This window comes from Cryptomeria japonica, chromosome 8, assembly GCF_030272615.1.
Source record: "Cryptomeria japonica chromosome 8, Sugi_1.0, whole genome shotgun sequence".
Lineage (NCBI taxonomy): Eukaryota > Viridiplantae > Streptophyta > Pinopsida > Cupressales > Cupressaceae > Cryptomeria > Cryptomeria japonica.
In genome coordinates this window covers 92,659,554-92,673,600 of record NC_081412.1, presented here as the reverse complement: position 1 = coordinate 92,673,600, position 14,047 = coordinate 92,659,554, and the positions used below count along the sequence as shown (strand labels likewise).

General features: G+C 36.2%; 1 protein-coding gene across 1 annotated transcript in view; it reads right to left on the bottom strand.

The window, feature by feature from the left end:
* Positions 1 to 601: 601 nt before the first annotated feature.
* Positions 602 to 14,047, bottom strand: part of LOC131037023 (uncharacterized) — a 93,424-nt gene continuing 79,978 nt past the window's right edge. The window contains exon 5 of the mRNA XM_057969059.2: positions 602 to 1,073. Coding sequence (XP_057825042.2) covers positions 933 to 1,073 — 141 coding nt within the window. The 3' untranslated portion in view covers positions 602 to 932. The remainder of the gene's footprint in view (positions 1,074 to 14,047) is intronic.

Below are 14,047 nucleotides of genomic sequence, written 5' to 3'. Positions count from 1 at the left end.
GGCAGAGTTAAACGAACAACAACAAAAAATAAAAAACCATGCATCTCTTAAGTCTCATATCATTCTAAAATCCACAGGGTAGCACAAACGAGGCTGAAGCCTATCATAAAGTTCCTGAAAAAATTAGTGTTTAGAACAGCCTTTATGGGTCCAACTCCCAGCCCTTTAACTTAGAGATAACCTTTACAAATTGAAATTTGATAGAAGCTCTAAGAAGAACTTGAATACGCTTCGCATAGGAATTGCTACAATATTTTATCAGAATATAGAATGGGGCGAGACAAGCTTTGAAAATGATAATTTTTATAATTACAATTAATCTTAAGAGAATCAAGGTTGTAGAATATTTCAGAAGTGGTTCTTGCTTGCTTAGCTCACGGTAATGTAAAAAAACTTGACGAGCTAATGTCCTTATGAAGAAGATAAATTTTGTTTCTTTGTAGTCCAATAAAGAGTAAATAAGATAGATAGATTTAGAAGTAACTCAAGCATCCTTGTCTTGTGTACGAATACAGTACGACTCAATATTTCCTGATTTTCATGTTAATTGTGTTTGCAATAAATAGATTCCCAGCCATCACCAATTAAAAGATAAAGCAGCTATCGTAAAACAAGCATTAAAAATAAAAGTGCTCTGTTTCTTTGTCTTCTTACATTCTCTTCTCGGAAAGAAAACAATCAGATATAAAATTATTGAGGAGTTCATGAGTAACAGACTACCAGGCAAGTCAAAAGACTTAAAACCATGGCATGTGGGGAAGCACACACTGCTGTTACTTCAGTTAAAATTGTCATTGTGAGCACAACTAATATCCAAATTTCAATACCCACTCATACAAATCATACATCTGGTTTAAATGGTATCCATGAAAATTACCAGACATTTATGCTTCACCAAATAAATTTTCTTATTGCCCATAACTACCTACAGTTTAGATATAATCTACAGGTTGCCCTTCACGAATAATATTCTTTGGTAACTTGACTCCTTTATCTGCTTTCAATTTGTCAGAAATACCATCAATGGCAGAATTTAGCTGAGCTATCTTTTCACTCAAACTCTTCCGAGCAACCTGTTCACGGTCACATGTTAACACAGATATCATACATCAGCATAAACCATATAAGGAACCATGTCCTTTTCCCGAAAGAGACTGATCCTAGAGTGTTCAGTCACAGTAGATCAGGCTAACAAAATTTTAGAAAAGCTTTAACATCGTTAATCAAAATAATCACTTTGCATAAAACCTAAAGGAAAAAGAAAATTCTGATAATGAAAGCATGAAAAACTAATGCACTTGAATGTTTATCAAACAGGGTAAAATCTATCTGACAACAGCACCATACTGGAAACTGGAAATGAGAAAAAATGATTATATTCAAATTTCCCACTTTCTCTTAAGTATTAATCATGCTAATGTTGTGCTATGAGAACAGCCATGGATCCAGCCAGATCTGAGCCGCATGTGGCAAAGAAATACCTTTACTTGCAAAATCAGTCAGTACTGTTATGAAAATTGCCAAGGACCTGGACAAATTTGAAATGATGGATCTGAGGCACATGTGACGATGCCAGAACCTTGACTTACAGAATTGGCTAGTCCACAATCAGGACTCACAGAATCTGCCCAGAATTGTAGCTCCTAATTCTGCAATAGAAAGTCTCAGTAATAAAACACTTTAAACACGAAGAAAGAAGAAAATTGCCTAGCCTAAATTTTCATAAAGGCATAAGAACCTTCCTATGATTACTTTGGACCCTTTTTGATTTGCCCATTGCATTCGCAATCTTTCATGTTGGCTAACTCTGCTTAGTTTTTTGTTCTCTTCAACGGAGCTGATCTTTCTTGTACAACGGGATAGCATGGTTGGACTGATGGTCGTTGTGTAAGTAGGCGTTGATATAAAGACTTGGATTTGAGTTACACACACTTTCAACTTTCAACTTCAAAAATCAAGGAAGGTAAATTGAAAGTTTCTGTTCTCTTTCTTACTTCTTTGTTTTACTCTTTTTCTCCTCCATTCTTCTTCATAGTTTATATTTTTCCTCTTTATTAACTTTTATAAATATTTAAATTTCAAATATAAAATAGAAGAAAGATAAAAGTCCATCAAGGTAAATTGACAATTTTCATTCTCTCTCGTTTTTTTCTCTTTCATTCTTTATGTTCTGTATTTATATATTAATTTTTATAAATTATTAAGTCAAAATCTTTTTAAAAAGATAAAAGATAAAAACAAACCTTAATTTTTTTTCTTTCTTGTTTTAGTTTTATGAATTTTTTCCTTACATTTTTCTTTGAATATTATTTCTCCCCATGATATAGGATTTGTTGACGTGGCTAAAATCGTATTGCTACAACTCTCTCCGGCCAATGCAAAATAGAATGTTCTCGTTGTGCATAGGGAATCCCTAATGCTGTTTTAGTTGATCAAAGGGGACAACCTCAAGCTTCCAAATGTCAGTTCATGACTGCAGGATAACTCAGTGATTTGATGTGTTTTGTTGGGAACACAGGGGGCCTTACGTTTGCAACAAGTTGGTCTGCATCCTAAGATGTTGTGGGAAAAGTAAATGCAAAAAAAGAGGGTTAAGAGACCTAAAATTAACAAGAAGGGTGTGCGAGTAGACGGATTCGACATAACCAATCCCTGCTTGACCAAAATAACTCACAACCTTGCAAAAACAGTGCAATCTTCAAGGGAGACTCAGAAGATTTTCAGACTGCAAGTGCATGCCTAAACACCCAATTTTGGCGCAACTCAGACAGACACCTGTAATTGAACTAAGCATGATTTTAAAGGCTCAGACTAACCATACACAAAGATACACAATCAGCATATCCCCAATGGTATGAACCCGAATCCATCAAATACCTACATACCAAAAAGGATCTATATAATTATAAACTTGCTGAAGGAAACCATAAAAACAAATGAAAACCAAGATAACAAACACCATACTTCAATGTTCATATATTGATTTTCGCTGCCATTACAACAATTTATGTAGCAGTTCTACTCTATTCCTAACTACTAAATTCAAACCTTGTAACAATCTAACTAGAATCTAACCCCTTTACAAGAGAAGGCTCCTGCCTTTTATAGATTTTACAAATTGAACCAGAGGCCAACATTGACTGGCAGCTTTAACCCATGAACAGTCCTGATTTGCCTTCTAGAACTTGGCAGCTTTAACCCATGCCCATTTAATCCTTAGTTATCCTCCCAACCACTTTCTCAACTGCCGACCACTATTTGACATCAATTCGAGTCAATATGATAGTTGGAAATAACTGTCTTGTGTTCCTTTGTTTTAAAATATCTGGAACGGGGCCCACAGACAATTCTTTATATTAAACAATTCAGTTTTGCAATTGATTTTCTGGAATTAATTCTAGCTGTGTATTTTTGAGAATGCATATTTTGTAGCATTTTGAGTGTTCATCGTCTTCGGTCTGGCTGGTGGACTTCAACTTTGCGGTTCAGGTGGTGGCATGCTTCCCCATGCTTCGTTTTGATCTTGTGCTCTTACATCTCCGCTTCCTGGCTTTGATTGCGATTAGGTCTTCAATCTGAGCTTTTAGGTTTCCTCCTATCTCCTTCCAGCGACATCATCAATTCTGTCAATAATCAATTTCGACCCGCATCAATCATTTGAAAAAAATTAAATAAATCAATTTAATGAAATATTAAATTTAACTTTAAATGCCCCTCTTCTCTAATATGAAATTCGGTCCTTGATGACGTTTGGGTGACTTTGAACTTAAAACACCATCTTTACTTGGTGAAATTCGGGCTTTGAAGAAGAACAAAAGACTTATATTTTGCTTTACAATTTTAATAAAATAGCCAAACTTTAAAATGTTCCCCCTTATAAAACTCAACACCTTTGGCTAAAATGAACGACCCTTTTTGCCTTGGGAATTCGGCCATTTAGCTCTCTTTCGTGCGATTTGGAACTCTTTTTTATGATTTTTGGCTTATTGACCTCTTTTGTGCGATTCTTACTTTTTAAGTTTTTCAGTCTTTTGGTTCAATAGCACAATTTTCACCTTTGAAGTTTTTCGGCTCATGAGGTCATTTGGCGAACTCAACATCTTTTGGTTTTCGGCTCAATGAGGTAGCTTTGTGCGATTTTACACTTTCCTAAGTTTTCGGCCAAATGAGCTAATGGCACGATTTGGACTTTTACATCTTTTCGGCCTTTTGAGGTGATATGTGCGACTTCGCCCTTCTTCTCAGTTTTTGGCCTTTAAGTTTAAAATGCCACTTAGTCCCCTTTTCGGCTCATTGGACTATTTTGCACGATTTAGAACTTTTTCGGCTAAATGGAGCTTTTTGCACGAATTTAGACTCTTACTCCATTTTCGGCCTAAATGCTGGTTTTGCGCGAATTTAGACATTTTCGGCCTATGAAGTTATCTTGTGAACTTAATGCCTTTTCACCTTTTCGGCTCATTGGGCGATTTTGTGAACTTGTCTATGATTTAGACTTAGCTCGTTTCTTTGAAAAAGACATCCTAAAATTTAATACAGATGCAAAAGCATATGGATTTCAAAGAATCAATGTTGTTCAATTAATCAAGGAGACAAAGCTCCCTTAAATAGGGTTACAAAGACAATGTTTCTAAAAGAAACAATTGTTAACTAGAGGCAAAGTTATAAATAACTTAAATGACCATTAATAACACAAAGAGAAAGATATTATTCTAATACCCTCCCTTAATGGTCATCGTGCTAACTACCAAGAGAAATAACAGAGAAGGTTGCCCCCTTCTTCTCAGAACACGCTGCAACAGAAGACAAGAGCCTGCCACTGACTCTCCCACTTGAGATGAGTCTGCCACCAACCCTCCCAGAAACTGCAGAACCTCCAGAGATAGCCAAAACAACAACAACCGTCCAACCTGATGTTGGAGAACTGTCCTTCCTTGTAACCAGAGACACACCAAGAACAGCCGTCACGATTTTGAGGAAAAAATCGGCAAAACCTCCAAACTATTGCAGATGAGCATGATGCCCGAAAATAGACTGCAAACAAGAGACTGGTGCAAATGTTCACACAACACTCCAGGTGCGATTAAAAATGGATTGCAGCAAAGTACAATTTTTGAGGAAAAAATTATTAAAACCCACAGATTTTTTTAAGGGAAAAAAATATTAAAACCCATCAAAAAAAAATTCAGGTAAAAAATATTAAAAACCGAAACAAACATTGATGCCCAGAAGCCATCTTCATGCTTTTCGAGGCACAAAAAAAAAGGTATTGAGAAGATGTTGAATGCACGAAACCCGATGTGCAAAGTTCAATGCACTGAAACAAGTACAAGCACAAATTCCAAGATAAATTCGCTCACAATTTGAAACGCAAAAAACGAGGCACCCAAAAAAATCTAACGACGACCCAGTTGAGGGTTTAAAAAACTCACCAAGAATCTACAATCAAAATAAAATTTCAACTTGAACTGAAGGGTCAAAACCCTAGTCGAAAATTGCAGAAGCCTTAGGCGGCCATGAAAATAACAAATGCCTAGAAAAGTTTTCGAGCTAGGAAGCCAAAATCCACAAAAAAAACTTGTGAAATCTACAAAAAACCCTAACACGAAACAGACCCAAAAAATCTTAAGAACAAAAGAGATTAAAACTTAATTTTTCAATTTTTATTTGTTTTGAAGAAAATCTCTACGAATTTTTGTTAATGCTCTGATACCATAATATGATAATACAGATGCAAAAGCATATGGATTTCAAAGAATCAATGTTGTTCAATTAATCAAGGAGACAAAGCTCCTTTAAATAGAGTTACAAAGACGATGTTTCTAAAAGAAACAATCGTTAACTAGAGGCGAAGTTAGAAACAACTTAAATGACCATTAATAACACAAAGCGAAAGATATTATTCTAATAAAATTCGGCTATTCGGGTCGAAATACAGGACTTGGGGCTTTCGTTTGCTCTGCAAATTCGGATATTCAGCTTGGAATGGGTGACTATAAACTTAGACATTTTGAATGTCTAACCCTTGTTACTTCGGCACTTTGAGAGTTGTGCGATTTCCGTATGACTCGAACTTTCTAGAGCAACTGCGTGATTTTGCTTTTGGAATCACATCGTCACTGGAGATGGCTCAGGAGACTCGAGCTTTCCGAGAAAACACGTGATTTTTCTTTCTCTCGACATTCATAGTCTCTTCTCTTTCTCCGTTCATAGGAAAACCTCAGACACGAGGGTCCCCTACGAAGCAAAGGTGTGTGTGTGCAATACACACAACAGGATTGAAGGGGCAAAGTTTTAATAAATATTGTTGTGCAGAGTATCTACGAGAAGACATTAATCACCCCTTGAATACTACCTTGCCCACAAACTTAAAACATCATTTTTCATTTTGCAAATTGTTGAGCGAGAGGTTGTGAAAGAAGTGATAGCCAATTGTACACCTTTCAATAAAATGAGCAAAGGATAAGGCAAAACCAACAGAGCTGCCTCTTTCGCTTCTCCAATGTCTACAATAAGTTCAAGTAGCATTGTGCCTAAACCTTGTAATTCCAGGAGTTGGTTGGTACCATGCAATGTTTTTGGTTCTTGATCATCACTGGAAAGCCTAGTTTGGAACGAGGACAAACACATGGCAGCAATGAGTGTGGCAAGTAACTTCAATATTTTTGTAATATTCACTTCAATGCAACAAGGTAAGATTGCACTTTTGTTATCATTTTAATTTTAAATTCATTTTTTTTTTCTTAGTTAAGGTCTTTCATTTTAAATTCTTTTTTTTTAATTTCTTAGTTAAGGTCTCTTGCCTAGCCTCTCCTGCCATAGGAAATCTGGAATGACTATCCAAAATGCTGGAGTCCAAACTCTCTTGGTTGTGAGCTACTTAGCAAGATTCATGTATTGTAATCTCTCATGTTCATGACTCATAAAAGATACAAGGGCATAGAGTTTAAGAGTTGTCACTGATTTGGTTCTTGAGGAATTAAACATTTTGTTGAAACTCTGTATAAGGCCCAAGGGGCTGTGGAATCAATCTTTTTAAGCCATTTTTTAGTAATAGGTGAGCGTGCACTAAGATATTTTCTTAAGTTTTTACTCACAAGGGGTTTGTTTTCCCATGGTTTCTTGCTCTCATTTTCATGGCATTTGGATCTTTCATATTGGTTCTTGTTTTTCATTATATTTGCTTAGATATTAAAGCCATTCGCTCTCACATTTTAAGACTAATAATATCCATTTTTAACAAGCTAATTAAGGAATATCCTTTTAGTTTACGGATCATCCAATATAATGATATACCAGTCTTTTTCTTAGCCAAAAAACCACTAGGATTGACACTTTGCATAGCGAGGACCTAAAGGATACAATCAATTACTTTTGCTTAGACATAGTAACACAAACAGAATCCCTCTCTCCAAATATTAAATTTCAAATCCACCACAGCTAAAGACTGTAGACATTTTGTTTCTGGCTATGACATATTATGATAATATTACTTTTCGTTCTCCTGGCAAAAATTTACTAAAACCGTGTATATAAAGAAGCAGTTGAGGTATTGAATATGTTCAGAACTATACACATCTTGAGTCATTCAAACACATACATCAATTACAATGCCCATTAAAGATTGTCTTTGTGATATAACCATTTTGCAACAAGCAGAAAGCACTCTGCTACATTTACAAGAAGATTATTATTTACATATAACATCATATTGACAACAAACAGCATAAGGCCATATATATTCTCTAGTACAAGTACAAAACGTTAGTACCTTCATGAGTCTAGTGAGAAGATGCAAGTTTGTGGTGGAAGGCATCAGAACAATGTAACATATTTCAGGATCATAACTTTTCCATTCATAGCAAGGGATGATCTTCAAAAATCCAATGATTGCAACATAAATGCATTTGAGAAGGCAACTAATATTACACCTAAGCACCTACAGACTGGTTAGCAACATCATATTAAGAAATAACTAATCACACGTCTTAATTAACTATACACATTGTTATTGAACCCTTAAAGGATAAATTTTGTACTAAACATCTTTCACAGGTGCAATCCAAATCCTATAAAATACCAGTCTCTCAAGCAGATAAGGTCTTCAAGTTGACGGCTTCAATCCACAATGTCTTAGCAGAGGTATGGCATGTGCCTCAACAGGAAAGTTTTATTTCTATCTACATAAGATTTGTTTTGTCATAAAGTGGTCTTTTAAGCAGGCTATTTAGTGATATATTGTGTATTAAAACTACAGAATTGTACTGAAAAGTGTGAAGACCCCAAGTCTTCTTTACCGGAGATTTTCAGTTTGTGTGTAAGTTGCAAGTTTACTTTGTTTTGGTTTTCTCTGAGTTTTTTTGTTTTTTTGGAATTTTTGACAAATATATAGAATGCAAGCATAAACCAATTGCAAGTAACTATGAAAAACTCAAATGAAATGCATTTAAAATGATAGGAATTTAAATTGCAATGAGTTGAACCACAAACTGAAACTTCTTATTACTGAATGACTAAAAAGCAATAACACTGGTGACTTAGGAAACCTCATTCGACTGTTGCAGTGTACAGATATCACTTCCAATCTCCTTCAACGATTTTCAAATGACCAAATAAAGGATGCGTTTCTCCTCCTTGAAGTCCTTCCAAGCTACGCACAATGTTTACTGATTTTTGAATGCCTCCTTAATAGAAATCGCACCAGCCCTTGCTGTGACCAGCATGTATAGGTACAGCAGGGAATAGTAGCTGCTGTATGGCCTGATTAGTTGAGCTAATGATTGAAAAATTGTCACCAAAACTCTGCCATTCGATGTGCAGTTATTTTCTCTTTCAATCTGTTTGAACCCCTTATGAATTCGCCCAAATTTAGCTCTATTAGAACCTCTGTATGAAGTTCTCCTATATGCCAAATTCAATGGTTATTTCACCACCTCAAATGGCTGCAACACTAAAGAATTCTCGCTCTCCAATGGCTGGCTGAAGACATAAACCCTTGGCTTCTTCTCACAGAGAAAATTCATGAAAAAAGATGCACAATAGAATGAAATCAATTTCATTGAGGGAGTATTTATAATTCCTCCTTAGGGCTCGATTTCCCATAAAAGACGTATTAATAACATTTAAAATGTTATTTCATTAAGACTTAGGGAAAACATTTAATATTTCATTAAGTCTGACATTCATAATTAATTCCTCAAATGGCCCCCTTTTCATGATGAATTGACCCTCAAGTTATAACATTAAGTTATAACTTATATTATCACCTTTTAATAAATAATTATCATCTTGGCCAATTAAACATTAATAATTTCTCAAATATTCATTATTTCCCAATTCTATCTAAACTCGGGGGTCAACTCATTGTTCATCTGACTGTCTTACTAAAGACAGTAAGGGTCCCTCCCCAGCATCCCCTGACTTGCTATAAATAGTAAGTATGAAAAATTAAGCCTTGAAGCCCACGCAAATGCCAAATCCAAAATTACCAAGCTTTGGAGGAGAATAATTACACATTCCCTGACCAAGTCTCTGCCTCAAAGGACCCTCTATCCATCCTTATTAGCCTACAAGGGTCAAAATAATAGGCTAAACCATCCAGACAGGAACGAGCTAAAACGGGGACATTACAAAAAGGCAAATATAGTTATTGAAAGTGCCTATTAACAAATTAAAACTCCAGATGCAGAATACATTTTCCATGTGCAAATATATTGGCAACTATCCTTACTTTAGCACTCAAATCCTCAGTCATGTCCTGGAATATTTCCCAAACAGAAACCATCCAGACAGGGACGAGCTAAAACAGGGACATTACAAAAAGGCAAATATAGTTATTGAAAGTGCCTATTCACAAATTAAAACTCCAGATGCAGAATACATTTTCCATGTGCAAATATATTGGCAACTATCCTTACTTTAGCACTCAAATCCTCAGTCATGTCCTGGAATATTTCCCAAACAGAAGGATTAGATCATACAAATTCATAAATTATTCCATAAGCCCAATATCACAAAATAATGTCAATCTTCTCAACCTTTTTTTTTTGGTTGAGGTCTTTCATTTCTTGCTTTATTTTTTTTCAGTTCTTGAAGTTCTTTTAGCACTCCTACCTCTTCTTCTAACTTGGTGCATTTTTATGTCCTATTAAACTACAGTTTTTTTGGCTGAAGGTACCCTAGAGCCAAAAACGTTTTTGGGCAGATATTCCAACTCCAAAATAAAAATATGACTTGAATTTCAAAATTCAAATTTTAGCATCTGCTTTCAATCCCCCTTTTTCTGATCCAAGCATATTACAACTGTAAGTAGGAAAAAATAACAATCTTCGTTTATCCTTCTACTCTGATTGATTCAAACATTAAAAAGTACTAATGAATGGACATAAAGACCTCCCTTTATCGACGCGTTTACTCATTTTTGTCATTTTGATCAAGATTTATAACTTTTAAGGAAGAGTGACTGTCCCACTTTGGCAAAGTTTTCTGGTAATAGCTTTAATGTCAGAGGGAAAAGGACAAATGCAAACCATCTAGCCTGACTTTTTCACCTCTCAACTGACCATAAGTGCTGCCACCAATTTTTTTGTCCTCTTGATATGTTGGTAAGAGATGAGGGCTTCTCAATTTCCATCCAAATTTCCTGGACGATTTTAAATAGCAGCTTCATTGCTTATGTAATGATGTCAAATGGCACCTACGTTGTGAAAACCTTCAGTGAAAAGTGTTATAACCTGTTTCAACTATCATCTTATAGATCCTACAGATTCACTTGCAGACAAAATGATAAAAAATTTCTATTAGTAATTAAAAGATGCCAACAATGGAATCAACAATATATGTCTACAGATAGAATATGTCAAAGCTTGATATTGCAGTTCAAACTCGACGGTTTATGCAGAGAAGCTAGCTATCTTAAATTTGACCATTGCTACCTCATACTGAAAGACTATTCAACTTTACAGTTTATTATGGTTTCAAAACATTTAGGAAATTGTAAGTTGTATACTAGAGTTTTAATTCAAAATTTGTAGACCATTTTGCACAAGTCAAATTCATATATTTGTTGGTTCTTAGAGTTTTTCGTTGATATCTATGTCAGGCACTTGAGGATTATGTAGCATTTCCATCTTGGAAGAAATTTCAAAAATAAATAAATTGCCATGGGAAGGGCTGATGTGTAAACTAGTATATGCCAAAACATTTATTTCATCAATGGTATGCACTTGTAGATTGAAATAATGTTTCTTTGAATTCTAAAGAATTTCAATAGTAAACCATTGTTCAACTTCCACACAGTTTTTAAGTAATATTCAATCTACAGTTTTGAAGATGAACCCTTTCAATCAGCTTTCCAGAGATCCTCCTCCAAGGCTAGGTAAGCTAAAATAGAAGTATAAAATAAAGTCACAATAACTAAGGCTCTCTTCAGAGTATCTTAGACTCATCGTATGGTGATTAAATTAATATTGATGACTAATTTAGAGATCACACAACTCTGAATGGCAAACCAAGTCAGCCCCTTTTAGATATCCTCCCAAGACATTCTCGTGCAACAATAAATCATAAATCTATTTATTAACAAACTATGATACATGCTTCAATTTTCTAAACATCATTACAGTGTCCATATCAGCATGTTATCTTTTTTACCACATCTTCAGACTCCAGGCTGGATTGAGGAAGTTGTTGATGTGTCTAAAGTCGCATCCCTGCAAACTCCATCCGGCCAACGCAGAATAGAATGATCTCGCCGAGTATCCTATCCTCTCTTGAGATAAGGAAATCCCTAATACTGTTTCTTTGATCAATGGGGACAACCTCAAGGTTTTGATTGTCAGGTCTTGACTACGGGATAACTCAGTGGTTTGATGTGTTTTGCTGGAAACACAAAGGGGACTTACGGTGAGATGAATAACTTTCGGGTGAGTTCCCTGAAATTTAACGGTCTCGTTATCGGTTGATTTCAGTTGGATTGATACTAATTCAGCTAGACTGTGGGGGTTCTTGGTAAAAAAATGAAAAAAGAGGGATAGGGAAAAGAGATACAGAAAATCTAATTACTTAACTAAGACAACATGCTCAAGAAAAATAGACAGACACCTCCAAATAACCAGATTTAACACTATCAGCTATTTAAGCACAATGTTTGTAAGAATCTAGTGCGATCTTCAAGGAAAACTAGATTTTCATGCTATTAAACATAAATTCTGAATTTTAACATTCATTCACTAATTGTTTAATAACCGAACTGAGCATATGAGAGGGTTCAGATTAACCATGCAAAGGGAATGACAATCAGTCAGTCCTTAATGGTATGAACAGCGAGGATTCTATCAGATGTTTATCCTAAAAATGCTATTGAGAAATAAAGACATAACAGAATAATTTAAATGGTGAAGAAGGAGACCATGCACTCACAAATAAATGAAAACAGCATTAATTTTCCATTAATCCTGTGTAAATTTCGCCAGAGCTTCAACAACAATCCTTGAACTTCTTACAAAAATAAGGGAAAACCAGTCCCTTTAAATAGACTTCCAGAAATAGATGAATGGCCAAGATTTAAACTAAACAAGTGGCCTAGATCCATCTATACAAAAGGTACCCATACCCATAAATGGAAGGTAAATATCAACAACCACCCAAAGGGGAGCAATAACTACCTAAAAAAAAGATAATTAAAAACTATCCATAACAATTCAAAAAGTGCACATGCACAGAGTTTAAAGTTTACAGTTGACTTGGCAGTCAAATATGAACTTTTGGCCAAAAAGTGCTTTTTCAATTTTTAAAAGAAAAATGTATTTTAAGAAAGCACTTTTTCCTTTCCAGCTGCATATTCCCTTACTGAAAATTCATCTTCGCCATGCAAATACTCTTTCCAAAGGTCCCAACCTGCTGCACGTTCTTCACGGACATACTCTTGGAACCTGATGCACAACTGGAACAGCACCGTGAACTGAGGCATAGGGGGATGACGTATTTTATACTGCATGCCCTCCAGATGACAATCTACATGTTTTAAACCATCTTGCCAGCTGGACCGATTAACCTCAAAATGCAAAATGTCTGAATGTAATTTACCGGCAAAATTCAGGTCCTCAATGGAGTAGGCAATCTTATATGTTCTCAATCTTTCCTCCCAGTCCGGTTGCACTACGTCATCGAATAGATCATTCTTCCAACCAAAAACCATTGATCAGAGGATTATCTTGCCGAGTTCCTCCATGTTCTTCAAAATTTGGTCGCATTCCGCCTGTTCTTTGCCAATGGTTTCTCTTGTCTCCCTCTTCATAGTGATGGTCCAGTACCATTCTTTAAAAATGTTGATGTCGTGGAGGTCCAGGATGGCGGGCAATGTAGGAATCTGTGCTTGGGTCCAAAAAAGAGCCCTTACGAGAGGAAGAGTTGTAGCGACTACCTCATGAACTTTGAGGCACTCCCGCTTTACCTCGAGCAGCTTGACCAAAATGGTCTCTTGGTAGTGGGCCATTTCCTTTACCTCTCCAATGATTTGTTCTTCCCTCTCTTTAATGTTTCGCATCCATTCCTTGACGGCCTTGGAGGTATCTCGTACTCCTTCAAATTCTGTGGTGGTCCTTTGCGCCAATGTTGTCGGGGGAATATGGGATTCGGGGGCATTATGCAATGGTCTCAGTAGTTGACCAACGTACCCGTCGGCCTGCTCAGCACGAACTCGATACATGTCCTTCTCAGCAGTTATATCTTCGAGTTGTCTGAGCATGTTTTGCACGGAGGCCTTGAACTCCTCCCTTTCATGTTCCTTGGTGGCTCGTCCGATCGGGACGGTTGTGATACTATAATCAGCCAGTGTAACTTGATCTGCTGGCTTATCGACAGGCGGGGTGGCGATATGGAGGGTACGGTTCCTTTGTTCATCCTTGGTTATTCGAGAATATGCTTTGGGCTTTTTCTTCCCTTTGGCTTCGTCTATGCGCGAGAAAATGTCCTCCAAGTCGATGGGTGGCTTGGTGGCTGCCTTTCGTTGAGCTCAAGCAACTAACCAATCTTGAGGTATGGTCTG